Here is a 24,634-nt window from a genome sequence, read left to right on the forward strand (position 1 = left end):
GGCTGACTTTCTCTTCTCCTAAAGATACAGGATCAGCCTCAGGCCCTGAGCCTGTCAACCCTATTCCTGAATAAGCATCCATACTAACTTGTAGCTGTAACCAAATGTATTGGTTTGCAGTTAAAAGTGCCTCTGTACAACCTAGGAGCATAACCTTTGGCCGTGCAGTCTAGGTGTACGGCAGATAAGAGACAGATTTCTGTTTGTCTCTATAAACATGTAAGGTTCCCAAGCAAGATCTTATCTGAAGACTAAAGCTGCCATCATAAACACTCACTAGGGAAGAAGCCCCGTTGAACACAGTGGGGCTTACTTCTGAGTAAACATGCATAAGATTGTGCTGTAAGGCTGCAGTCCTTTGCACACTTATTTGGAAGTGGGGCCCACTGAACAAAGTGGTTCTTGCGTTTGAGTAATTATGCCTAGGATGGGCTGTAATTGTTGTCCGTAAGCAAAGGCTGCTAGTTAATGGACAAAATAGTTCCTCTGAATGAGATGGAAAGCCTTCTGAATGAGATGCTTCATCCCAAGCATTCTTAATTTTAAAACTGCAAAGATCTGGCGAACATAAAAGTATGAAGCCACCCATATAAACTCTGATATTCAAGATAGCCTCTTCTGGATTCTAACCCCTCTGATGACTTGCTAGTCCCTGGGTCCAGAAGGAAGCCCACAATAATAAATACAGCACTTATTGTGCTGTTTCAAATGCTTCATCTCAGCAGTCAGTGTGTTTTAAACACACACACAGAGAACAGACTAACTCAATATGTTTGATAAATGATATTAGCTAAGGGACCATACGTGTTTTTTTTTTAATGGTCTGGATACAAACATGTTGAAAAGACATTTACTATAACAGATTTTCCCCCTCAAAAAGTCTGATTTAAACAAAAGACCTAATTTAAAGTTGTTTTTATAAAAAAATGTACTTGACCCATCTGGTCCTGTATACCTGCCATGAGAAGGGTCAACCTGTTATATTTACATCCATACCTCCACTATAAAAAAAATAAGGGGTCATAAATATTAAGTGCATATCACCATAATTAATTACTAGGGTTAGGTGTCCTGTTCAACATGCAGTGCTCCTGCTAGATAAAATGGTAGAGGCTCTCATATTAGACAATTATATGTTCCTGATCCAAGGTTTCCCACAAGAACCAGGATTTCAAAATTAGCTCCTCCTCTTAGTTCCCTTGGTCAACAGAATGGGTTTGGGGTGCTTCTGACAGGTGGTGGGAGCATACAACTCCCAACAGAGCTCGGTTCAAAGGCAACCTTAGGAATTTTGGGCCTGGTGGTAGGCATAGAAGTGGTGACTCTCTTCCTACCTTGTGTCTGTTTTTCTTCAAAAGGAAAGGCAGCATGCAAAAAGTGCTGCCAAACAAACTTCTGGAGTGATTCCACCACCACATATCACTAGAAGGACAGGATGTATTCAGGATACATATACTTGCTCAGGGGAAAATCAGAAGGAGGGATTACAAACATGCAGAATTAGGTAACTGCTTTGCCAAGAAGCACCAGGAGATAGCATATGTGACTAGGACAAGCCCTGCCACACAGCAGGATGAGTGACATTGCACCATCAGGGGGAGAGATGAAAACGGGAATTGGTGTCTGAACTGTGCAGCAAGACTTTTTCAAGTGCTGGCCCTAGTAGAGAGTGCCACGGTGCCATTTGGGCTCCACTAAAGGCAACAAAATATCACTGTATATGCCTCCCTCCCCGTTTTTGCCTCCTAAATAGACTCCTTGTGTTTCTCATGCAGAAAACTGAATAAGGAAAGAGGTGAGATGAGAAGGAAGTGCCCCTTTAAGGGGTAGAAAGCATCATACCCCATGGATTACATAGCCAGGGTCGCTGTACAAGACGAGAGGTGAGATCCGTGTGTTGTTGGCATAATGGAATCTCCTGGGGAATTCCTCCTTCTTATATACATGGAGCTTGGGGTGAGCAGTTTTCAAGGCTTCATAAACCTGTTCTAGTTTCCCTGGCTTTGGTTGCAGTAGCCCATTTGGTCCATAATCTACCAGCTCAAACTGAATGTCCTGGAAAGAGAAGTTTGCCACTCTGAGGAGGTGAATTTCATCTTGTTTGATTACTGTTTCCATGCCGTGGTCGGATGTGATGATCAAGTTGAGTTTTGAGCTCATGCCATTCTCCTTGATGCTCTGTCTCAAGTAACCCACTGTCCGATCCACCTGACTAACCATGTCTTTCCTCTGCTGGGACTCTGGGCCAAATTTGTGTCCGGTGGAGTCAGGCTCGCCAAAGTATAGGGCAACAAAGTCAAGGTCGTCCTCGTGGAACCACTTCATGACTGTGTCAACATTCTGCCTCCACTCGGTCTCATTGTCATACTTGTGAAAGAGTTTCTCTACCTTCTTCACATTCACCTGTTCTCCTTGATAGGTGGCGTTCCCCCCAGGGAAAAAGAGGGATGCTGTCTTCAAACCCTAGGATGAGAAATAATAGACCTAGACACTGATAAAATATTAAACAGGACTGCAGATGGTGCAAACACAGGTTCCCTGGCCTTGGGCGCAGAATGGGCACCCTAAATTTCTAGCCCTCATAGTTTTAGAGAAAGCCTTGGAAACACATTGTTGTCAGTATATGGTGAAGCCTTGAAGCCCAGCACAAATCTGGGCAGGGCAGGGCTTGCCATGGCATCCAGTGATGTGAATGGGCAGAGCTTCAGTGAATTCTATAGCTCCCTTTCCTACACCCAACAAGGCTATATGGGCTGTGTGCTTAAAAATAAAAAGCTTTTTGTACTAAGGAATCCAAATTTGCTGACTTTTCCCCCTAAAAAAGAAAGCTGGGGTTCTCTGGATGCTGAATATTCTGTGCACTTCTAAATTCAATATTCAATATTTCAGGGACCCCATAAGTGCTTCTAAGGTGAGGAGCAGGGACTTGAGGTGGTCAGGACATGATAAACATTGCCTGTTTTTCAGTCACATTTTTACATCTGCTGATTTAATGGGCAAACAATAAAATGGTAAGTATCACACTGATTATGGTTGAAATGACTGCATCACAATAATATGTGTACTTGAATTTTTCCCCAAGAATGAAATCTAATTAGTAATTGTAATTAGTAATTGCTCAAATTAAGGATTATAGATCATAAATCAGCCTTGACTACAACAGCAGTCTTTTTGCCTGATCATGGTGGTGGTGGGGAACCTCTAGCCCTCTCTTACCCCCTCCACTTCTATGGCTCATGCTGCATTGCACCACATCTATTGTTACGTCCTCCTGCCTATTCCCTTCCCTGTTCTAGCCACATGCTGGCTCTTGAGGAGGAGATCGCAGGCACTTTGCTCCTCCCTGGGCTGTCAGTGCAATAATAAAGCCCTCTGAGGAGAGACTGAAAGAACTAGACATGTTTAGCTTTGAGAAGAGAAGACTGAGGGAAGATATGATAGCACTCTTCAAGTACTTGAAAGGTTGTCACACAGAGGAGGGCCAGGATCTCGTCTAGATCATCTCAGCGTGCAGGACACAAAGAATGGGCTCAAGTTACAGGAGGCCAGATTTCGACTGAACGTCAGGTAAAACTTTCTAACTGTTAGAGCAATACAACGATGGAACCAATTACCTAGGGAGGTGGTGGGCTCTCCAACACTGGAGGCATTCAAGAGGCAGCTGGACAGCCACCTGTCAGGTATGCTTTAAGCTGGATTCCTACATTGAGCAGACAGTTGGACTTGATGGCCTTATAGACCCTTTCCAACTCTACTATTCTATGATTTTATGACTCTTGTACTCTGAACATGGGATTGTGGTTATGGTCTCTCCTCCATGGTCTGTAGCCAAAGTTTGTTATATTATTACAGGTCGTGGTTAAGGAGGAGATACCTTAGCCATGATCTGGGTTCAGACAACACCCTAAGCCAAACCTTGGCTTAACTATTGTCCCCTTTGCTTACCTAAGAAACCTGGGAAGGAGCAAAGCAGATGCAAGCTCTTCACCAGAAGCCAGCACACTTGTACAGTCAAGGTAAGCTATATTTTGGCTTATGATGATGATGTGCAAACCAAGCCTCAATATCCTTCTGCTCCTTTGTTGTTTGCCTCCACTGACATACTTTCCGAATTTACCTGCAAACCCAGAAAAGCAGCAGCACAATTCTGTGCATATTTACTCAAAAGTAAGCTCCACTGTGTTCAATGGGACTTACTTCCTAGTAAATGTATTTAGGATTGCAGCCATAAATCATGTGCATAGAACATAGGCTTCCATGTCACAACATGAGATGATGATGATTTCTTTTCAGTTATTCATTTATTTATTTATTATATAATTTATATCCTGCCCTTCCTCCCAGCAGGAGCCCAGGGCGGCAAACAAAAGCAGTAAAAACACTTTAAATATCATAAAAACAGACTTTAAAATACATTAAAACAAACCATCTTTAAAACCATTTTTTAAAAAAGCTTTCAAGACTTTTTGAAAAAGGTTAAAAACATTGGTTAATTTTTTTAAAAAAAACATTAAAAAGCAATTCCAACACAGAAGCAGACTGGGATAAGGACTCAAAAGGCTTGTTGAAAGAGGAAGGTCTTCAATAGGCACCAAAAAGATAGCAGAGATGGCGCCTGTTTAATATTTAAGGGGAGAGAATTCGACAGGGTAGGTACTGCCACATTAAAGGTCCGTTTCCTATGTTGTGCAGAACAGACCTCCTGATAAGATGGTATCTGCAGGAGGCCCTCACCTGCAGAGAGCAGTGATCAACTGGGTATATAAGGGATAAGATGGTCTTTCAGGTGTCCTGGTCCCAAGCTGTATAGGGCTTTGTACATCAAAACTAGAACCTTGAACTTGGCCCGGTAGCAAATGGGCAGCCAGTGCAATTCTTTCAGCAACGGGGTGACATGTTGGCGATACCCTGCCCCAGTGAGCACTCTCACCACTGCATTTTGCACCAGCTGCAACTTCCGGACAGATCCTCAAGGGAAGCCCCACATAGAGCACATTACAGTAATCCAGCCTGGAGGTTACCAGGGTGTGGACAACAGTGGTCAGGCTATCCTGGTCCAGAAACAGCTGAAGCTGTCTTACCAGCCAAAGCTGGTAAAAGGCACTCCTAGCCACGGAGGCCACCTGAGCCTCTAGCGACAAAGATGGATCCAGAAGCTCCCCCAGATGACGAACCTGCTCTTTCAGAGGGAGTACAACCACATCCAAAGCAGGCAACTGACCAATTATTCGCACTCGGGAACCACCAAATTGCAAATTGGCAAATTCAGACAGGCTTTAATGGTGGATTGGGGGGCAGCTCTGCAACCATTAGAAACTAAAATATGTCTGCCCAGATTTTGGACATTGCTAAAACGGCAAGTGAGGCAATGCAAATGGGCCTTGACAACCATACTGAGCTCCAATTTGTCAAAATGGCGATGGCTGACATTGCGCTCTGTCAGGAAGAACAGGAAAATAGGAAGCATAGAAAGAATTTTTGGGTATGTGGGATCCCCGAAAAAGAGGAAGGGGTGGATGTGCCTAGTTTCTTAGTAAAATGGATTGACTCAATTGACTCGGGAATTACTATATCACTAGAAGATATTGAACGGGCTCACCATGTGACTAGACAAAGATCAAGGCCTGACAGCCTCCCTAGAGACATAATAATAAGAATCGAGAGATACCGCGTTAAAGAAGCAGTATTTAAGGCCTTACAGAATTTAAAGGAAGTTAAATACGGAGAAACTCCCATAGAAGTATTCCAGGACATTTGCCTGGAATCCCTAAAAAGACGTCGTGCTTTCCGCCCATACACAGCAGCTCTGAGAGAGGCAGGAATCCCTTATAGATGGGGGATCCCCTTTAAATTGATCATCCAGCACAAAGGAAAGTTTTTATCGGCCTCAGAGGGCACCCAAGCTGAGCACCTGCTCACGGACCTAAAAGTAGCTATACCCCAAATGGTTAATCCAAGGGCGGGAAGCGAGGACAACATAGATAAGGACAACATAGATAACAGCCTTACATGTCAGGTTCAAAGGAAACGAGGAAGGGAAAAATAAGAACTGATAGCCCCATCTATATACAGCAGCCCTTACTGATAAATTTTATTTCCAGCATAGGCAAGAAAGACTATTGCATCTATATCATAAAGCTGCCTTCATGTGACAATTTATAACCGTAGATACCAACTGTCCCATAGTTGGGAGAAATTTATTGAGTTTTTTAATAAATAAATAAATAAATAAAAGTAAACATACAACCCCCATTATTCTGGGAGAGGCCTAGAGATGCAGGTCGAGTCCCCAACCGGGCCTGCGATACCTGCTCAGAAGGCAGGTATCATCTTGCTAGGCATAGCAAGTTTAGTTTGGAACCGAGTTTAGTGGTTCTTCGGTTCATCTTTGTTCTTGATGCAGTGTGGAGAGATGCAGCATTTTTTGTTACTCTGAATGAAAGTGCTCACCAGATGCAGGAATTATGATTTTTAGGCAAGAATCTCTGGACGTGTGAGTCTTGTCACTTAATGTCAATGGCCTTGGCAATGTAGTGAAATGGGCCCAAATAGAAGCACTGCTCAAACGAAAACGACCAGACATAGTGCTATTGCAAGAAACTCATCAACATCACAAGCCCAAAGCCAAATTGCTAAAGAGCCCGTGGATAGGTGACCAGTATCATACTCCAGGCACTTCCAAGGCAGGGGACTTAGCTATACTGTTGGCCAAGATGTGCCCTTTTTCGGCATCCAACACTCTGGCAGACCCACAAGGGTGCTATATATTTGTCAGAAGCTCGCTCGGTCCGCTTCAACTAATGTTAGGCTCCATTTATGCCCCCAAAACAGGACAAGAACAGTTTATAAAAGACACATCTCATTTGCAACATTTTAATCAAGGAGCAATCCTGGGAGGTGATATGAATGCATACTTAGATGAAACCATCGATAGGAGCACTTCCATAGCGGAATCTACAAAACGAGGATCGAGACTAAAAACTTTTTTCAACAATTATGGCCTGATAGAAATATGGAGGGAGCAACACTCTACCACACGTGATTACATGTTCTTCTCTTCCAGGTTTCAGTCTTTTTCACGCATTGATTACCTATTCGCAACAACAGACCTATACCCCATGATTTCACATTTGGCCATTGATACCATCACAGTGTCTGATCATGTGCTAGTTCTGCTAGACTTTTGCTTGGCAGATTGTCCCAAGAGATCTCGAAGGTGGTACTTCCCTCCAGAGATACTAGCTGATGCAATATCTCGGACCAACATTACACAGGCCATTCAGCATTACTTCCAGGAGAATGATACTCCAGGCATGGGAACACATGTACTATGGGACATGATGAAGTCAGTGGCACGTGGCCATTGCATTAATGAGAGGGTTAGATTGAGAAAAATACGAGAAAGCAAAAGGGAAGTGTTAATAAAAGATATAGACATTATTGATGACATTTTAAAAAATATCCAAGAAGGTCTATAGTAAATTAGTAGCAAAATGCTCAGATTTAGAACACCTAGAGACGGGGAAAATCTATGCTCAAATGGCTTACACCAAAAGTAAGTATTATGAGTTTGGGGATCGATCCTCTAAATTGCTGGCCCATGCGCTCCAAAGGAAGCACTCAAGAAATATCATATTAGGTATATACAATAAACGGGGATTTACACTCAAACTCTAGAAACATCATGCAGGAGTTCACAAATTTCTATACCTCCCTATACTCCTCAGATAGACCTGACGTTAGTGCTATAGAAAACTACTTAAGTGCTACTAAGATATGTTGACTGTCAGAGGAGCACAGGGAATTTTTGCAAGGCCCAGTTTCTGAACACGAAGTGAGAGGTATTATAAAAAAACTCAAAACTGGGAAATCTCCGGGGCCTGATGGGTTCTTGGGGGACTTCTACAAAGCCTTCAGTAATGAGCTAACACCGTGGCTCACTAATTGTTCAATGACATATCATTGGGGGGGGGAGAGAGAATACCAGAAACATGGCAGCACTCCAGGCTTGTAATTATATTGAAACCAGGCAAAGACCCCACTGTAGTAGGCTTGTATAGGCTGATAGCCCTAATCAATATAGACGCAAAACTACTATCTGCAGTTATGGTAGCCCGTTTAAATGTGTTTATTGGAAAATGTATCTCCACAGACCAGGTGGGTTTCATTCCACAACGTAACATAGCGGACTCCATTCAAAGAGTGTTAAACATAGTCTATGAGACTACCAATAAAAAAATGAAGGCAGCCCTGATATCACTAGATGCCTTCAAGGCATTTGATAGTTCCCAGAAGTGTTATGGGTTTATGGCTTACCTGCCTTTGCGCTGTGATCCAGATAGGGAGGCTGCCATTATCCCACCAGGCAGACATTCCCTGTGTGTTATAATAAGGAAGCTTCTGTCCAGTGCTGGCGTTGAACCACATGTTGTGAATCACTCCATGGTTCTCAATGTACCTTCCTGACAAGGGAGAATTGAGCTTGGAATTAGTTACAAGCTATCTGCTAGTAGAAATGGAAGGGTGCATAGCCATTTGTCTTGCCTGCTGGACTCTGGAAGACCTCCCCCTGAGCCTGATTCCCTTCCATTCTTGAAGACAGCAGGAGGCCAAAGCCTCCAGAGCCCTTAGCTGCTGAGCATTCAAGCCTTGGGAAACTGTATGATCTTCCTAGGGTATTTCTGGGACGACTTTGCAGATCCTGATTGAGTCCCTGCCTTCTAATTGGACAGGTAACATGTATAGAACCTTCCCTGGGGCAGGTCAGACCTAATTCTGGACATTCTTCTTGTAGCCTGTTGCTAGCATAAAAGTGTCACACGTCCTTCTTGGCAGACTCATTTAACCCTGTTTCTTCTTTGCCCTCTGCAATGGAACAACTACTATCTCACCTATGCCTGTTAAGTTATCACAATTATCTCACCTTGGAAACTGATGCCAAATAATTCCCATGAATGTGTTTCATTTGCCACTCTTGTATCCACACTTGGGTTGACATGACTTTTGAGAATCCAGCACAGCAATGGGTCTAGGCCAGTGAGGAAGAACACTTGGCCCTCCAGATTGAAGTTGTTGGACTTCAATTCCTATCAGCCCATGCCAGTTTGGCTAACAATGAGGGATGATGGGAGCTGAAGTCCTGGACTGCGAAAGTTTTGCCACTGTGGTCCTAGCACTGGTAACCTCAAGAATGGATTTCTGATATACACTCTATGTGGGGCTTCCCTTGGGGCTTAACCTGGAAGCTGTAGCTGATGCAGAATGCAGCAACTAGGTTGTTGACCAGGATATCCTGTTGACACCATATAATACCTCTGCTGAGGGAGCTGCACTGGCTGCCAATATTCTGCTGGACACAATTCAAGGTTTTCCTTTTAGCATTCATGGGTCTAAACAACTTGGAACCATTTTACCTAAGGGACTGTCTTGCCCCATATATCCCTGCCCAGCAACTACTCTCCTCAGATGGAGCACTGTTAAGAGTACTGCATGCTCCAGAAATGTGCTTAATATGCATTAGAAATTGAGCTTTTAGTGTTGCAGCTCCAGCCCTCTGGAATAATTTATCAACTGAAATTACACACATGCCTAGTTCTCATATTTAGGTGGCTAGTGTTTAAGAAGACTTTTCCTAAAGTGTGACCCAGTCAGTTTATGGAATTATAATTGTACAATTGTAGAAATTGTTTATTGCCTTTAATTCACTAAGTTTGTAATCTTTTGTATTTTAACGGTAACTTAATTGTGAAGCTGTTTATAAGCTTGCAAACAAACATCTGGAGGGCCAAACGTTCCCTGTCCATAGTCTAAGGGTCCTTCAATTTCCCTTTCTCTAGAAACAACCAGCCACTTATTTCTCCTTTGCTTTTCCCCTCACATACGCCAACTACTTATTTAGATTTTCTCCTTCCACCTCCGAATACACTACCCCTGCATTTCTCTTATAAAAGAAAACAGGTGAACCTATAGATTCAGATAATGGACCATGCAACTACAGATTCAGATAATGGGTCATGAATAAGGTGAGGTCCACCTTGGTGATATCATTGCTACTTCAGTACTACCAAAACTCTGCTCGACAAAGTTGGCCCCTGTCCTAAAACAGCATGCTATAAATGAGTCCCATGGATAATTGCTTTAATCATCCATTGGGCCCAGTGACACTGGCCATTCAGGGACTGTTTGGGAAAACATCTATTTCATCCATCAACTACAATTGCTCTTGGATGTTTAGTGACAGCACGGAAGTTTCCCACCTCTTTTGTGGTTTCTGATAAACCACAAGATAGTCAGAAGATGGATCTAGGAAGACTGGAATTCAGCAGTCAGAAAGAAACGAGGGAAACTGGCATCAGGGAAGAAACACACTCAATAAAATACACTGTATTTCAGCAGAGCTTTTATTTACATGGAAGCATCATCTTTGTATTATTCATATTCTTCCACATTTTTATTGTTAGCTGAACTGAATCTCTGTGAGAGGTAAACATTTTCTAAAACATTTTCTCCAGATGCAGTATATTTTCTTTGCCTAAGGGCCAAAAAAGTCCAACCCCCATCTCACAGATGGTTAGAGTTGATTTAAAAAACTGTTTGTATCACCTTGCTGTGAGCACCATAGGCATGGAGGACATGGACTCCAAATGGTGGTTATCCATTTGAGCTGGTGTACAGCAGCCTTCCCCAGCCAGGTGCCCACCAAATGTTTTGGATTGCAACTGCCATCATCCCTGACCATTGCTCATGTTCACTGGGGCTAATAGGAGTTGTAACTAAAACTTCTCATGGGAATCGTGCTGGGGAAGGCTGTTTTAGAGATGGATGTGCTTCCTAAAAGATCATCTCAAGAAGAGATAGATTGGAAGAGGTCCTGTGCCTTTCCAGAATGAGCATGTCATGGCAGCACTCTAACCTATACATGAATACACATGTAGATATAAGGACATAAGAAGAGCCTTGCTGGAGCAGACCAAAGGGCAATCTACTCCAGCATTCTGCTCTCACAGTAGCCAACCAGATGCCTCTGGGAAGGAAGTAGCCAGGACCTGAGTGCAATAGCCTATTGTCATTGTTGTTCCTCAGCCTCTAGTATTCTGAGGCATGCTTCCTCAGGTCCTGGAGGTACTATATTGTCATATTGATTAGTAGCCATTGATAGCCTTTGGGTTTATCCACATGGCGATTTACTGTGTATCTGGTGCTGCTTAATTTGCATGGTTCACATGACGTTGCGGGCAAGCAGAAGCTATCACACAGTTTTCCCCTTTAAATCTGTATTAACCCAATCTTCCACCGTATCTCTAGGGCATGCAGATGCTTTGCTCCAATGCTCTTAGGTGGATGTGTCAATCGTTCCCCTTTCCACACCCACTCCCTCATACTCCACTCATTTCATATCCTCTGGGCTGAAGAACAACTTCCGCCACTCTCTCCCATTCCAAACTACTTCCTGTGTAGCTTGGAAGAATTTGGTAACATTTGCCTCTGAGCATATGGTGAGTGGTGGCAACACCTGCAATCAGCCCAAATAACAGAAACAAGACAGGTGCTGTGCTAGTCTTGTTTTAGCATGGAGGAAGCAACAATATTAAAACAGTTGATATAGTTCAGATAGTCACTTTAAATATGTTTGATTTATTTGCAATTTTAGTGATAGTTTCCTATAGTAAATAATTTTCTTTTGCTTCTGTTTCTGTGAATATGTGAAGTACAGCAACACTTTGCAACACTAAAAAAAGCTCCAAAAACAATTGAGGAATAATGGCACTGACTGTTCTGCAGAATAGTTTCCATTGGACATGAGGAGTGTCTCAGTTTGCACAAGATAAAACAGTGTGAGGTTAAATATATTCTAGCAAAATTCTAGGTGTGCTCTATGTTTTAATTGACCCTGCCCACCTTTCCTTAAGTGGAGTAGTTTAAGCATAGCAGGCTGAAAACATGCGTCTTGGGAAGGCCAAGCTTATTTTTTCCAATAGTTAGAGTCATTGCTTAAGTAGCAACATATTGTAATCAGTCTGATTTTACATCAAACTGCAGTTTCAGATTCAACTGTTAATGTGCCCAAAATAGAAATAGAGCATAACCTGCAGTCTGAAACACAAAAGGCTGTCTTCCCCATCATATGACATTGTGCAATAAAAAGGCTTTGAAATTAAGAAAAATAAATTTGACATAAATTTATAGGATGAATAATGAGAGAAATATAATTTTTCTTGGTTAGATTCTCTGTAGAAACGGTAGTAACACAGAAAAGAAGCAAAGTAAGAAGAACACCAACAAACATATAAAAATGTAATTCTCCATCTTTGGAGATGGCAGGTGTTGCCACCACTCACCATATGCTCAGAGGCACATGTTATCAAATTCTGGTAAGCTACACAGGAAGTGGATTGGACTGTGAAAGACCAACCCAAATTATGTTTGCATTTTTACAAATGTGTAGGGCAGTACAATATCTCAGAGAGGAGGTCAGGTCTCCTGCTCCCCTGGTGCATTCACTATAGCGGCCCAATTTCCCTGCTTTTTAAAGTTTGTTTGAAATATCTGTTGGCTATAGGTACATTCTTAAACTGCAAGGTTTTTTGCCTATTTAGTGAATATTAGTTATGAGTGACACACTGGGGAAGCCTTCCTGCCCTTACAGAGATGGATTTAGCTGCCATTTCTGATTCCTAGTGCCTCACTCCCCCCCTTCTCTTCTAAGTGACCATGCACTCACCTGTAAGGAGAGTGAAGTGGCAAGGACTTGTCTGGGTGACAAAGGCTGGAGTCATGTAACGTGCCTTCACCCCATCTTTAGCCATGGCATCCAGATTAGGGGTTTTCACATCCTGGTCATAATTCCACCGAAAACCATCAAAAGAAACCAGGAGGAGCTTGCTGCGGTTGCTTGCCTTTTGCAGTGGGGCACAAACTCCGAAGGCAAGCAGGGTGGCCACCAATGCCAGGGAAGCAAACATCTTTCTAGGAAAGCAAGAAAGAGAAAGCCACAAACATCCTAGGGGCTTAGATAATATATACCTGGCAGGGTCTTAAGTTCACCGCTCTATCTTATCCACCTTTTGCACTTGGCTTGGGAACAACTTCCTGCTTCGGTCTAAACTGCTTAGCACGTATGCTGAGTTTAATGTCATCTTGTGTGTGCGCATGTGCGTGTATGCATGTGTATGCGTATTGGACACGGGGAATTTGATGACAGCCCAGGTTTTCTCTCACCCTGCCCCCACAACCCTCAGCACTGGTCTGTTTTCCACAATAGGACACAAACTATTGGACATCAGTCCTGAATTTATACACACCCTACCTTTAAAGCCCATTCAAAGCATATCCCCCGCCCCCTACGATACTAGGAACTGCAGTTTACCCTTCACAGAACTACAAGTCCAAGCACCCTTAACAAACTACACTTCCCAGGATTCTTTGGGGGGAAATGTGCTATAAAGACATGGTGCATACACAGCCTTAGTGTGGCTGAATGGGAAACTGAAAGTGCATTGGAGTCAGTTATGGAAGAAAGTAGTCAGACCATTCCAAAGGGAATAAGAGCTAAAGACCCAGCACTACACATCTGCCCTGTTCCCAAAGTGGCCTGAGGCTGATACTGATACAAGAGAAAACTCCTGTAGTTAATTTCTTGCTGCATGCATTCAGTAAACAGGAGGAATGGCAGCAGTATGAAATGGGTCAGTGAGCCAAGCCACACATTGCACAGCATGAGGTGAGATCATTTTGGATTGAGCCACTGTAGGCAGGTGGTCAGATTTTTTAATGTTCTCCATATAATAAGCTCCCTACATGTAGTGAACTAACCTATCAGGGAGTAGTATGGCCAGGAAAAAAACAAAGAAGGGGGGTCCTACACTTGTGAAGAGGAGGGAATTTCAGCAAATGTAGTTTGCCATGTCAGTTACACCTGCTGAAATGCCCCCTTCCACACAACTTGGGGAAGGGCTGTAGCTCAGTGGCAGAGCATCTGCCTTGCATGCAGAAGGCCCCCGGTTCAATCCCCAGCATCTCCAGGTAAGGCTGGGAGAGACTCCTGCCTGAAACCTTGGAGAGCCACTGCCGGTCAGTGCGGACAGTACTGAGCTAGATGGGCCAATGGTCAAACTCAGTATATGGCAGCTTCCTATGTAACTATTAAAGGTGCAGGAGCCACGTCTTCTTTTTTACCTGGCCACTCTATCAGAAAGATGGCTATGCTAAACCTTTCCCTCCAATCTACGCACTTTTTATGTAGGGGAAGCATTTGGAAATAAGACCAGCAGGACTGCCAGTTGAAGTTTTCAGTTTTAAAATGTTCAAATTAAAAACAAAGCAAGGTGCATGATAACATGGTTCAATGACTGAAACAAAGGGGGTCTGGTCCTAAGCAGTGTCTGGGAAAGAGACCTTTGAAGAAACACATGCAACCAGCTTGAGATATAAATACAATAACGTGGATTGCATCTCATGTCCGGAATGTTCTGGAGCTAGGCTTCCAAACTGGTCAGAAAAAAAAATTGTCCTGATTCGATCACTTTAAAAAAGATTTCCAATGCAGAAATCAGCAAATGAGGTTTTTCTTGGCATAGATCTAAACAGTATCATCACCAGGGTTGACAGGCTCAGGGCCTGAGACTGATCCTGTATCTTTAGAAGAAGAGAAAGTCAGCCAAGTGCAGGTGTTCTTGCAACTCTGTAATGGGAAAAACCACAAGGTGGAATTCTCCTTCCCCCCTGCACAACTTTTAAAGATACAGAAGACCTCTTGGAGGCTGAGCCCGGCTGTCTTTCTCTTCTTCTAAAGATACAGGATCAGGATTATTATCACCTGCTCATTGCTGCAGATCTCATGGCTGTGGAAGGTAGATAGGCTTGTTCAAGAGTCATCAACTCTATTTTGAGGAGGGATATTCAGAAATTAGAGTCATGGCTTAGGTTACATGGTAGAACAGCCCTATCCTGAAATAATGGCATTTCCTTAAGAGGCCTTCTACAACAAACCAGCAAAGTCGCGGTGCAATAGGTCTTTGACAAAAACAGCTGCCAGCAATCATCTACAAAATGCAGCCTTTTAATCTCAATCACTCTTGTTCCCCAATGCCTTTCAAGAGCTCCTCAAAGGAGGTGGGAGGAAAGGAAAGTACTCATTAAAAATGAAAGTGTTAAAATTCATCAAAATGGGACAGTCTAAAATGCTAGCAGTCATATTCAAATAAAATATATCATATACAGACATTAATTACAGTAGCTGTTAATAGTGAAATACAAAAACAATCTCACTATATCCTTTCTTCTGTTCTCTGCTTCTCCAGCTCTGCAGCCTAATGGTAACTGGTTCCTTAACTTTTCTGCATGTTTTCCTTTGCTGCCCTCTTGTGCATGGAGCTCCTTCCCTGCACGTGTATGTTGCGTAAATCCTCTCCCTCTCCCCCCTTCCTATCCTTCTGCATGGCCTTTTGTCTGCTCCCTTCGTCCCATCTGTAACCACTTTTGAAGCACATGTAATAGCATTTGCCCACATTCTTCCATCCCTACCCAACTCTTCCTCACCTCCCTCTGTTGTTCTCCACACTGACAATGACAGATGCACTAGCTGCCCCATGTAGAGTAGCCCCACATAGGGTAGCCCCATACAGAGCGCATTGCAGCAATCCAACTTTGAGGTTACCAATGCTTGGATAACTGTCATCAAGCTACCCTGATAGAGAAATGGTGGTAGCTGTCTAAGAGACTCAGTGTGGTGTAGTGGTTAGAGTGTGGAACTAGGACCTGAGAGACCAGGGTTCAAATCCCCACTCAGCCATGAAGCTTGTTGGGTAACCTTGGGCTAGTCACGGCCTTTCAGCCTAACCTACTTCACAGGGTTGTTGTGGGGATTAAATGAGGAGGGGAAGAATCATGTACGCCACCTTGAGCTCCTTGGAGAAAAGGTGAGATATAAATATAATCAATAATAATAATAATAATTCCAGCCCAAACTGGAAAAAGGCACTTCTAGCCATCGAGGATACCTGTTTCTCCAGTGACAGAGCTGGATCTAGGAGCACCAGCTCCTTCAGGGAGAATGCAACGCTATCCAGGACAGGAAACTTGCTGACTTCAATGGACATTGATATCACTGTATAAGTAATAAGTACAAAGATTTATTCACTTACATGATTTATGTTCCACCTTTTAACAAAAATTCTCTTGGTGGCTTACAATATAAAAGTAACAAATTAAAAAAAAACAACAGTCAACTGTAAACACGTTAAAGAAATACACCCCTAAAGCCAAATCATTTAAAAACAAAGAGCAGGAGGACAAAAACTCAAAGGGTAAAGTAATTTTAAGACCACATCATCATTTTAAAAGCCTGAGAAAAGCCTGGCACTGAAAAAACACTAGAGTAGATGTCAGGTGGGTCTCTCCATGGAGGAAATTCCACAATTGGGTGGGGGGGTTGCTAGTGAAAAGGCCATCTCACTAACAGTCACATGCCGTAATAATAATTTGCTAGGACAAATACATAAACAAGAAGTAGTGACCAGTCTTGAAACTTCCAACTAATTTACAAATGGGACAAGCTCTCAAGATTATCTCTTTTATTTGAATATTCCATATCTTATAAAAAAGCAACACACCTGCTGAAATTTCCTCTTCTGACCCCCCTAAAGGTGCAGGAGCCCTGACATTATCTCCCCCCCTCCCGGGCACCCTAAGATCCAGGCTGGTTGGGCCTCTGCAACTCTCATTTAAAAAAAATTAAATGTTGTACCCTACTAAGGAGGAAAAATCAAAACATGAAATCTTAGCTTTCCTTCAAGCATGTACAGTGAAAACATGAGCCAACAACAACAAATGATGTTTAACAAAAGGTCAGGGCAATTTACGCATTTTTAAGCTTTCTGAGCCTAAGTGGAAGAAAGGGTGTGGTGGCCACACCCACAGGCCTGCAGGTGGAGAAGCTCCCCTCCCTTTAAACACCAGAGCTGCCAGCTGGTCCCCCCACCCCCCATGTACCCCCACAAGGTTCTGCACAAGGGTCATGAGATGATTAGGGGGAAACCCTTTTGCTCAGGGCTTTCTCATGTACATTGTCAATTAGCTGCCCAGATCTTAGGGCCAGGGCCAGGGCATCAATATCCAGACAAAAATAAATGTATCATTATTCATTTATTTGCTGTACTTGTCCTTCCTTACAGGAGCTCAGAGGATCTTTCATATGGTTTCTCCCTGCTGTGAGATCTGCTTATGCTTACCTCAGCGCCTCACCTCCTTGGTATAATGTTTGGGCCTGCCCGTGTCCTCTTTGCTCCTGCAGGTACAGCCACCTGTACTGCTTGACCAAAACTCTAGAGATGCACAACGCAGTCGGACGGGGGTCAGAGAGAAGGAAGGGCAAGGACAGGCCTCTCTTGCATCACATTCTAAGGGCTGTTACATGGACTGTGCCCTTTGCCATTGTGCTGTCAACTCTTATTTAGCCAGATTACAAACACATCATTTTTTGCCGACTTGCTGTTTTTACATGTTACAAAATCATCGTGATGTTTCACTTTATTGGGCCTTCTTGTAGCAGATCTAATACTGTCATATCTACCCACTATGTTGGGCCTTCTTGTAGCAGCCCATAGAATCCTATAATGAGGATTCTTTCATCAGGCTGGCGCCCCTCATTTGCTTCTGATGCATTTGCCCTCCTCCTGCTGACACAAGCATGCACCAGCCACTGAAAAACGCTTGCCCACGGTGGTGCTCCATGTAGGGGCTGTGATGTTTGAAAATTGTTCTTCAGGTAGATACCCACAACTGCATGTGGCGTCTCCATGTCAGTGGTAGTGGTTACCAAGAATATGTGCCAGTCGTGTGTGGAGATTCCCCATGTAATTGGCAGTATTCCAGTGAAGAGCCATTTTCAGGGCATAATTCACACATTGAAATTTGTCACTTGATGGCTTTAACAGCAAGGGATGGCTTGCATGTGTGAATGAGCCATCACAGATCTAATCCTGTCATATCTTCACACATGACCTCAGGCTTAATGTTTTTCAGTTGAGTCAGTTTACATATTCAGCAGCGAGTGTCGAAGGATCACAGGATTGTGTGCATGTGTGACAAGCCCCAGTTGTTATCCCCCACTGTGGAACACTGTTGTCCCTCTTGGGCCAGTTTCCTCCCATCTTTGCCAAAAAATTCAAATGAAAATGTTAGGCTTTTTTCCTCAGGAAACATTGGGATGTACAAGTTTCACTGGGGCCCATGTGGCACCTTGCAGGCTGAAAATCCCCATCACTGCAGGTTTTGCTGAGTAGCACAGCCTTCTCAGATGTGTCTTTTCCATGGCCCTGAGGGCTGTGGAGCAAGCAAGCCATCCATCTGCCTGCTCATAGCCCTGACTGAGACAGGCGCGACCTGACCTTCAGCATGGTGGAGTTTTATTATGTCGACTCTCCGCTTTATCAATTGCTCTTGCTTTTTATGACTTCTCTGGGGTTTTATCACTGCTGCTGACTCACCTCGCAGCGAAAGTGGGGATTAATATTTTAAGGGAATTATGTCATGTGGCTCCCCAGAGGCCCCATGCCATCGACCTGAGTGCCTTTCCTTGTGTCCCTCTTTGCTTGCTCACTGGGTTTTGAGTTCCCTCTTTAGCTGCTCAGGTTCTTGCCTGCTTTGCCAGTCTTTCCGGTTGTGGGAAAGAAAGCAAATGGTATCAGCTTTATTGGATCTTCTGTGCATTTTCCCCTGGCTGCACTGGAGGGATCAGGACTGGGAGCTAAAACCACTTTTCCTGTGCCACAAATGGTCAGGTTTCTTGCTCCCTACGGCCTCTTTTTCTTAGATCTCATGTCCTGTCTCCTGTAATATTTGTTGTCTTTAAGAGTTCACTGAGATGACTCTTTAAAACAGGGGCAGCCAATGTGATGCCCTCCAGATGTGTTGGACAGCAGCTCCCATCATCCTTGACCGCTGGCCGTGCTAGCTGGGGCTGATGGGAGCTGGGAATCCAGCAACTTCTACTGGGAGAAAGGGCAGCATATAAATCTAATACATAAATAAATAAATAATAAACATCTGGAGGGTTCCACATTGGCTTACCTGGCTCTGAAATACGTTACACGTCATGTGCTGCCACCAGCTCTTAGATGGTTTCTGAGATCGCAATCATTGTCCTACCAGTTCAGTCAGCAGATACCGGTATCAATACAGCCCACGTGCTATTGAATGTGAGAAATCAGGATGATGATCTGACTGGGAGCAATATCTCCTCTCCCCGAAGTGCCATTTACCGATCAGTCATTCACCAGGCACGGCTGTTCAAATTTTCGTACATCCACCTTATGGGTTTGGCTTTCTCAGCGTCTCCAAGATACGTTCTTTCTTTCCTGTGGAGCTTCAGGTAGCCTCTGGTAACTTAAGGGTGCAAATCCTTTATATGTCTTCTTCTCAGGAGAAAGTCCAATTAAGTTCATTGAGACTTACTCCTACAGAAGTGTGTATACTATAGGATCACAGCATTAGAAACAGAGACTGCTCCTTGCTAACTCTCTTTCCCTGTTTCTTCTCTTTTCAGTAGATTCCAAGTGGACTGGGGAGGGGAGGGGAGGGGAGGGGGGGAGGGAAAGGAAGTGTCAGGAAGTGAGTTCTGTTTCCTCTTCCTCTTCCCATGTTGGGTTTTGAACCTTCAAAGTGGCGCTTATACATCTCCTACTGCCAGCATGCCAAAAGGATGGTAAAAACATATGGTGTTGGTGCATTGTTAAAGGTCTGCAGTAGGCATGGTCAGTGGCTGGATAGAAGACTGCATGTGAGCCCCTGTGCTCTTAGTTATCCCCAACACCTCTAAGCTTCCCCCAAGAAGTCTGGAATGCAAGTGGAATAAATGGTAGCGATGACTGTGATACCTCTCTCCTTCAGCCTCTGCACTGACTCCCTTTTACAGTCCCCAGAAAGCAGGGGATGGGGAAGGTGTGGCCCTCCAGGTGTTGCTGGACTACGGCTGTCATCATCCATGACCATCAGCCAGGCTGGCCGGGCTTGATGGAAGCTGAGTATCCAGCAAAGGCCACAGGCTAAAGTCTTAAGCCACACTCCAATGCATGTTAAGGGCACTCAAATCTGTGTTGAACGTTGGCCTTTACTTTTAAAACTACCCACTTCTCTGTTGGGCTGTTTCTTATGCTTGGAAGGGCTTCTGTGTCTCTCTGCATGTTAAGCAGGCTCCCTCTCTTCCTCTTCATTTCTCCTCAAAACATTCTCTTTAGCAGATTCACCCTCGGATCTCACTTTTACTTGCACTTCTGCCAACACCCGAGACTCCCCCCACTATTTGAGGGCAGGGCTAGGTGATACAAAGACACAGAGTGAGCCACCACTGCTCTGTGTTCCTTTCTCCCCTCTCCCTGCTAACATCTTTCTAGAACAACTCCGTGTGTGACCTGACAGCATCATACTAAACCAGAGAACTGTCTGTACCAGCCAATGACGTGAGGCGAGGGGTGGGGAAACACACACTGATGCAAGGTCATGAATTGTGCTTTCCTAGATATTATACCAGAAAAAGGGGAGAAAGTGTTGCAGAGTGGTGGCAACTGTGTGATCTCTCATAGAATAATAGACTAGGAGAGTTGGAAGGGGCCTATAAGGCCATCAGTTCCAACCCCCTGCTCAATGCAGGAATCCAAATCAAAGCATTCCCGACAGCTGGCTGTCCAGCTGCCTCTTGAAGGCCTCCAGTGTCGGAGAGCCCACCATCTCTCTAGGTGATTGGTTCCATTGTTGTATGGCTCTAACAGTTAGGAAGTTTTTCCTGATGTCCAGTCGAAATCTGGCTTCCTGCAACTTGAGCCCATTATTCATTGTCCTGCACTCTGGGACGATCAAGATCCTGGCCCTCCTTTGTGTGACAACCTTTCATGTACTTGAAGATCTCTGTTCTTCCCTGAGCAGGGATTCTGTTTCCTTTGCATTTTGTATAGCAGCTAATGGACAAACATTGCCATGGAAGAAAAACATACAACTTCCCACTCCTTTGCAACCTTTTGTCCTATTCCCTACCACCAATAAAGCTGTCTTCTAATAGCATGGGAAGTCTCAGGGCAACTATGAAGGTTTGGGCTTCCAGCCTGCCTACATCACTCACAGTTGCAGGGTTGAATCTGCACAGGATCTACATGAGATGTCTGAAATAAAATGCCAACACAGCAGGGGAATATAATGTTCAGTTGTAAGAGTGGCAGCATAATCATCATTAAGCAAGCAAATTGTTCTGTGTCAATTAATCCATGTTAAATTATCTTGAGAATGCCTGCTAAAATGTGTAGCTGCAACTCTAATCAATACTGATTAATGCAATAAGAGAACCCGGGAGTTAAATTTATTCCAAATTATTCCTTGGACTTAGCATCGAAATGATACCTCATGGCCTTTGTACCAGAGCGGAATGGGCAGACCAGAGTCCATGTTTCTTGAACAAAACAAGCATTTGCTTGACTAAACATCAAGCAGAGCATGGTAATAAAAGAATCAAGCAATACATCCTATCTCTTAGATCATTCCTCATCAGCATAAAACAGAACTTTCCTGGATTCGTAACATAAAGACATAAGCACCTTGACTGTTGTGTGCAAATTTTTGTAGGACTTGCATTATAAAATGTTCTGTGTCCATCAAAAGCTTGTACATGTGTGCCTGCCCTATCAAATGTATACCTCTTGCATCTCTTGGCATTTTTTCATGTTTTGGTTTCCTTGGGGGGAGTAAAGACAAACCAGGAAGTATAGCATACAAGAGGATGCCATTATCCTGGAGGTTTGGTGTCTAACGTAGAAAATCCAAATGACGTTTGCACTCACCCATCCACATGCTAATTAATATGGGTCACAACCCACCAGGAATTTCTGCTGCATAAGCCGCATTGAAATGAATGGGAGCTGCTCTCCTCAGTTGATTATGGCCCATTGGTCTGATCTGTTTGTTTAGCTCCCTTAAACCCATCCAAAACCTACTGCTTGTACAGCTACTGCCTCATCTTGCTTCTGGTTTGGAGCCACAGTTGCTACTTCTGCGTGATGACTGTCCTGTTCTTTCTCCTCCTCCTCTTTTTGGCTCTTGATGATCCTCCAAGTATGTTTGAAGTAGCAATGATCAGCACAGTTGATGTCTAGCTTGTGGGTGTCAGGTATGCTGAGCAAGCATACAAAGGCTTGGAGAGAGCTGACACCTGGGAGAACTCCCTGCACCATAGTTATTTCTGGGTCGTACAGATGATGCCAACCCTACAGGCACTTGTGTTTGATTCCCACGTCTTGAATTGCCATGTAGTAATACACAGGTCCAATTCATCAGGAAAAGAGCCTCCAGTCTCTTTATTTTCTTATACACCCATTGCATTTGACTTCTTGCAAGCCAAAATGAACATAAAGTTATGGATCTAAAAGACAGGAAATACAACCTGAAGGAGCTTTGGCAATTCCATTGAAGAATGTCAACACACATAACACACATGCATCCTTTATCTTCACAGGATCATGTCTACATAAGTGCCTTTTCTCCCAGCATGTAGGGTCTGCAAGGTCAATGTGAATGCTCCTCCTCAAATCAAGCTGGTGAGCAGATGACGTTTAGTAGGCTACAAGATGTCCCTTACTTAAAGCTTTCTTATTCTGGACCATTGCAATTTGCAGAGCAAACTGGGCATTCTTTTCTGCAGATGATGATGATTCTGCCATCAGCGCATGTACAGTGCCTTTTAGAGGTTAGCAGGCAAACGAAACGAAACAAAACTTATACTCTAAAATAGACAACAGAAGGAGGAAAGAGAGAGACAAAGATAGCAAGGGATGAATGCAAATGAAGTTACACATACAACTTGGTTACAGGTGGAAATGGGGATTGATAAGCCAAAGACCTTGTGGAAAAGCTAGGATTTGAAAGAAGAGAAAGAGAGAATGCCCTGTGCATCTTCAAGAAGGAAGTTCCAGTCATAGGGGGCAGCAAGGGAGAATGGATGGATCTGTGATGTAAGGAACCCTTGGACAGCTAGAGGAGCCGAGGTCATGGGCAGAGATATATCACAGGAAACAAGGGGTGAAAGACAGAGTTGGGCATGGCATGGATAGTGTTAAAGGTAAGAAGAAGGAGCTTGTGCTGGATAGAAAAGAAGGTGGGAAATCAGGGAAGGGATCTGAAGAGAGGTATCGCATGGTGTGTGCAAAGGGGTTGGACTCGATGGCCTTATAGGCCCCTTCCAACTCTACTAGTCTATGATTCTATGATTCTAAGGAAATAGTGAATGGTTTAGCAGTGGAGTTTTGGATACAGGTGAGACGAATGAGGTGTTATATTGGAAGGCCAGAGGAGAGTGGTCAGGGAGAGAGGAGGGCTTGGGAGGAAAGAAAGCAGTTTAGTCTTAGGCATGTTGGATTTGGGATGACAAAAAGGCATCCAAGGGGATGTATCAGACTGGCAGGTAGAGATAGGGGTCTGGGTGGAGGTGGAGAAGTCTGGGGTAGTAGCGAGGTATAGTGCTGATGTAGCAGAGCGGCTAAGAGACTGAACTAAGGGTAGAGACACATTTGCAGTTGTGCCGGCTTCAGTGTGCCTCCAGCTCTTTTTTCTGAAGCTGGAGACACATGATGCTGGCCAAACTCCGCCTCTTTTTATTCCAGAACCTGAAAAAACAGTGTGTTTCTCTGAGAAATCAGCTTGAAGCTGCAATTAAAACTGGTTTCAATTAAAATGCTTTGCCGTAGGTTGGGCAGCGACAGTGATTGGCCCAATGCTTTGTTGTGGGTGCTCCTAAAAGGTCTGAGATCAGCATCGGGAAAGGGAGATCTGTCCAGGCACGGGTAAATGCATTTTAAACCTAAGCCAGAGAAAATGGTCTGGCTGCTAGTGTGTCTGCAGCCTAAGAGTCAGGACGTCTCTGGTTTTTAAGCCACACTCATGTCATGAACTCAGTAGTGGCCTTAGGCAAAAAGATACACACTCTCAGTTTCAACCCTCCCATCTACAGTTTGGGGTTAAAAATTGTCTGATTGCCCAGGTATTCATGGGATATTGACCCACTGCTGTACTTCTGGTGTCCGGTTCCTATGTTGGAAGTGTTCATCTTTACCAGCTCTTTATCATTTAGATCTGCTGTTGTTTTAAATATTATAACCTGCCCTGGGATCAGTGGATGAAGGGTAGGGTAAAATATATATAAGTAAACAAACAAACAAAATAATGTTGTCTTACACAAGGCAATGCATTTGAAGTGCTTTGTAATTCAAAATAGGGTATGTAGGTAGTGTGCTAGGTCGATATCATCAACATCGAGTGTGATCAGTACAACAAGTAGTACTGAAAGCCATGGGATCTAATGAGAGATCATCCAAAGAGAGAGTGTAAATAGCAGGGGACCAAGAATATAAGAACATAGGAACGTAAGAAGAGCCTGCTGGATAAGGCCAATGGCGCATGTAGTCCAGCATCCTGTTCTCACAGTGGCCAACCAGTTGCCCATGGGAAACCCACATGCAGGATCTGAGCATGAAGAGCACTCTCCTCTCCTGCAGTTTCCAGCAACTAGTAGTTGGAAGCATATTGTCTCTGCCTATGGAGGAGGAGCATAACAATAATGGTTGGTAGCCACTGATAGCCTTTTCCTCCATGAATTTAT

The 24,634-nt window shown here is 43.8% G+C and overlaps 1 protein-coding gene across 5 annotated transcripts in view; it reads right to left on the bottom strand.

Annotated features, from left to right (window-relative positions):
- ENPP7 (ectonucleotide pyrophosphatase/phosphodiesterase 7) overlaps positions 1–17,394 on the bottom strand; it is a 30,229-nt gene extending 12,835 nt beyond the window's left edge. Inside the window, exons 1-5 of one of the 5 annotated variants that reach the window (XM_061615815.1) lie at positions 17,229–17,394; positions 15,999–16,105; positions 12,722–12,966; positions 8,317–8,462; positions 1,843–2,463 (exon numbers count right to left, since the gene is read on the bottom strand). In XM_061615815.1, coding sequence (XP_061471799.1) covers positions 1,843–2,463; positions 8,317–8,462; positions 12,722–12,962 — 1,008 coding nt within the window. In that variant the 5' untranslated portion in view covers positions 12,963–12,966; positions 15,999–16,105; positions 17,229–17,394. Of the gene's footprint in view, positions 1–1,842; positions 2,464–8,316; positions 8,463–12,721; positions 12,967–15,267; positions 15,371–15,998; positions 16,106–17,228 lie in introns of those variants that run through there. The other 4 variants (XM_061615819.1, XM_061615818.1, XM_061615816.1 and 1 more) reach the window with 4 other exon arrangements.
- Between the last annotated feature and the right edge of the window lie 7,240 nt (positions 17,395–24,634).

This window comes from Rhineura floridana, chromosome 3 (assembly GCF_030035675.1).
Source record: "Rhineura floridana isolate rRhiFlo1 chromosome 3, rRhiFlo1.hap2, whole genome shotgun sequence".
NCBI classification, from domain to species: Eukaryota; Metazoa; Chordata; class Lepidosauria; order Squamata; family Rhineuridae; genus Rhineura; species Rhineura floridana.